The sequence below is a fragment of the Nicotiana tabacum genome, chromosome 9 (assembly GCF_000715075.1).
Source record: "Nicotiana tabacum cultivar K326 chromosome 9, ASM71507v2, whole genome shotgun sequence".
NCBI lineage: Eukaryota > Viridiplantae > Streptophyta > Magnoliopsida > Solanales > Solanaceae > Nicotiana > Nicotiana tabacum.
In genome coordinates, this window is record NC_134088.1 from 64,953,706 (window position 1) to 64,956,658 (window position 2,953).

Sequence of the window (2,953 nt, forward strand, 5' to 3'; positions counted from 1 at the left end):
GGTATCAACCCAGCCTTTTTTATGCATTAGATTTTACTGGAAGATGGGCAAAAACCTTCCAGAGAACATCAAATAAGGCTAAACCCCAACGTGAAATAAGTCGTGAAAAAGGAGGTGATAAAGTGGTTAGATGCTGGAATCATTTTCCCCATCTCCGACATTAATTGGGTTAGCCCAGTTCAATGTGTGCCAAATAAAGGTGGAATGACTGTAGTGCAAAATGAGAACAACGAACTGATCTCAACAAGAATAGTCACGGGATGGCGAATTTGTACGGACTACAGAAGATTGAACAAGGCCACCTGAAAAGACCATTTTCCCCTACCGTTCATTGATCAGCTGTTTAGATAGATTGGCTTGGAGGTCCCACTTCTGCTTTCTAGATGGATACTCGGGATACAATCAGATATCTATTGCCCCGGAAGATAGAGAGAAAACGTCATTCACCTGTTCATATGGCGTCTACCCTTTCCGGAGAATGTCGTTCGGCCTATGCAACACACCCGCCATATTCCAAAGGTGCATGATATCCATCTTCACTGATATGGTAGAAGACATAATGGAAGTCTTCATGGATGATTTCTCAGTGGTGGGAGACTCATTTGATGACTGCCTTAAGAATCTGAAAAGAGTGCTGAAAAGATGTGCGGAGACTAATCTGGTGCTTAAATGGGAAAAGTGCCATTTCATGGATCAAGAAGGGATAGTCTTGGGGAACCTAGTGTCAAGTAAGGACATTGAGGTGGATCATGCAAAGGTTGATGTGATAGAAAAGTTACCACCACCCACTTCTGTCAAAGCAATAAGAAGTTTCCTTGGCCACGCCGGTCTCTACAGACGGTTTATAAAAGATTTCTCCAAAATTGCTAACCCCTTGTGTAAACTGCTTGAAAAAGATCACCCTTTTGTGTTTTATGATGACTGGAGGATAGCGTTTAAGGAGTTGAAGAAGAAACTGGTGACTGCACCAATCATAGTGGCCTCGATTAGGGGCAACCTTTCGAGTTGATGTGTGATGCAAACGACTATGCTGTGGGAGCAATCCTTGGGCAGCGAAAAGATAAAGTCATGCATCCGATCTACTATGCAAGTAGAACCTTGAGCGGCTCCCAACTGAATTACATAGTGACAGAGAAAGAGATGCTAGCTGTGGTGTTCGCATTTGATAAATTCAGGTCATACCCGATAGGCTCGAAGGTAATTGTTTATACTGACCATGCTGCCCTCAGGTACCTAATTGAGAAAAAGGAGTCAAAGCCATGCCTAATTCGATAGGTGCTACTGCTACAAGAGTTCGACTTGGAAATTCGTGATCGAAAGGGAACAGGAAACCAAGTTGCTGATCATTTGTCCAAGCTTGAAGGAGCGAAAAAGAAGATTGAGGTGGAAGAGATCATGGATACTTTCCCAGATGAACAACTTTTAGCCACGAGCCTTGAGGCTACGCCATGGTATGCGGATATTACAAATTACCTGGCAAGCGATATTGTTCCCTATGACTTGTCTTCTGTGCAAAAGAATTTTTTGTTTTTCGTGATTGTCGCATGTATTTCTGGGATAAACCATATTTGTTTAGGATTTGTCTTGATAACATGATCCGGAGATGCATTCCCGAGATAGACCAATCTTTTGTTTTGCAGGCATGTCATGATTCACCGTATGGAGGTCATTTTAAAGGAGTAAGGACAACTGCTAAAGTGTTGGAGTCAGGTTTTTATTGACCGACGTAGTTTAAAGATGCACACTTCTGGGTGAAAAGTTGTTATGAGTGTCAACGGACGGGGAATATTTTCCGTCGACATGAGATGCCCATGAACCAAATTCAAGAGGTGGAAGTATTCGATGTATGGAGAATCGATTTTATGGAACCATTTGTCAACTCATTTAATAACAAGTACATACTTGTAGTGGTGGACTATGTCTCGAAATGGGTAGAAGCCGTGGCACTTCCAACAAATGATGCAAATGCAGTTATTGGTTTCCTGAGAAAAAATATCTTCACCCGATTTGGTACTCCAAGAGCGATCATCAGTGATGGAGGCACCCACTTCTGCAACCAAGCCTTTGCAAAGTTATTGGAGAAATATGGCGTTCGCCATAAAGTTGCTACTTCGTATCTTCCACAAACACGTAGGCAAGTGGAGGTGTCAAATAGAGAAATCAAGAGTATTTTGACCAAAACTGTAAATGCTACTCGGACTAATTGGGCGAGAAAATTAGATGATGTGCTATGGGCTTACCGCACTACATTCAAAACTCCGATTGGTATGTCATCGTATAAATTAGTGTTTGGAAAGGCATGTCACTTACCGGTCGACTTAGAGCATAGAGCCCTCTGGGCGTTATGACAATTAAATCTGGACTTGGAGGCCGCTGGAACTAGTAGAGTCACAGAGCTGCATGAACTTGACGAGTTCCGTTACTATGCTTTTGAGAGTACAAGATTATATAAGGAAAGAATGAAACTATGCATGACAAAAACATTCTTGAGCGAAATTTTAAACCGGGAGATGTGGTATTATTATTCAATTCGAGATTGAGGTTGTTTCCGTGCAAATTGAAGTCAAGATGGTCAGGACCATTCCGTGTGCTAGAGATTCATCCCACCGGAGCTGTGGAGATTGCATCAGAAGATGGATCTCACAAGTTTAGAGTCAATGGTCACAGGTTGAAACATTACTTGGGCATGAATGAGACGAATGTAGTATAGGTGACTCATTTGCAAGAGCCAAAACTTTTGAGCGAGCCTTAAGTTCGATTGAACTTGTAAATATTAGTCTTGTTTTATTTTAGTTAGTGTCGTCTTAGCTTTTGAAAAAAAAGAGAGTAGAAAATGGGACTCTTCCCGACGATGGATCTCCTAGACAGTTTTCTTGAGGGAATTAAGTCTAAAGAAAAAAAAAGATTTTCTTTGTAGGTAGTGTAGTAATTCCCCCTTTATTTTTTTTTGTGT

General features: G+C 41.5%; 1 protein-coding gene across 1 annotated transcript; it reads left to right on the forward strand.

Annotated features, from left to right (window-relative positions):
* Nucleotides 1-544: 544 nt before the first annotated feature.
* Nucleotides 545-2,710, forward strand: LOC142163934 (uncharacterized). The gene is made up of 6 exons (XM_075221089.1): nt 545-809; nt 897-958; nt 1,276-1,476; nt 1,641-1,710; nt 1,909-2,297; nt 2,564-2,710. The coding sequence occupies exons 1-6, from the start codon at nt 545-547 to the stop codon at nt 2,708-2,710; spliced, it is 1,134 nt and encodes a 377-aa protein (XP_075077190.1).
* Nucleotides 2,711-2,953: the final 243 nt, after the last annotated feature.

Bases quoted from the DNA above. Each gene is read 5' to 3' on its own strand.
- LOC142163934 (XM_075221089.1), top strand. From the start codon at position 545: ATGGTAGAAGACATAATGGAAGTCTTCATGGATGATTTCTCAGTGGTG. The intron at 810-896 runs GTTTCCTTGGCC...TGCTTGAAAAAG, and splicing joins TTCTGTCAAAGCAATAAGAA to ATCACCCTTTTGTGTTTTAT. The intron at 1,477-1,640 runs GCAAGCGATATT...TTTGTTTTGCAG, and splicing joins CGGATATTACAAATTACCTG to GCATGTCATGATTCACCGTA.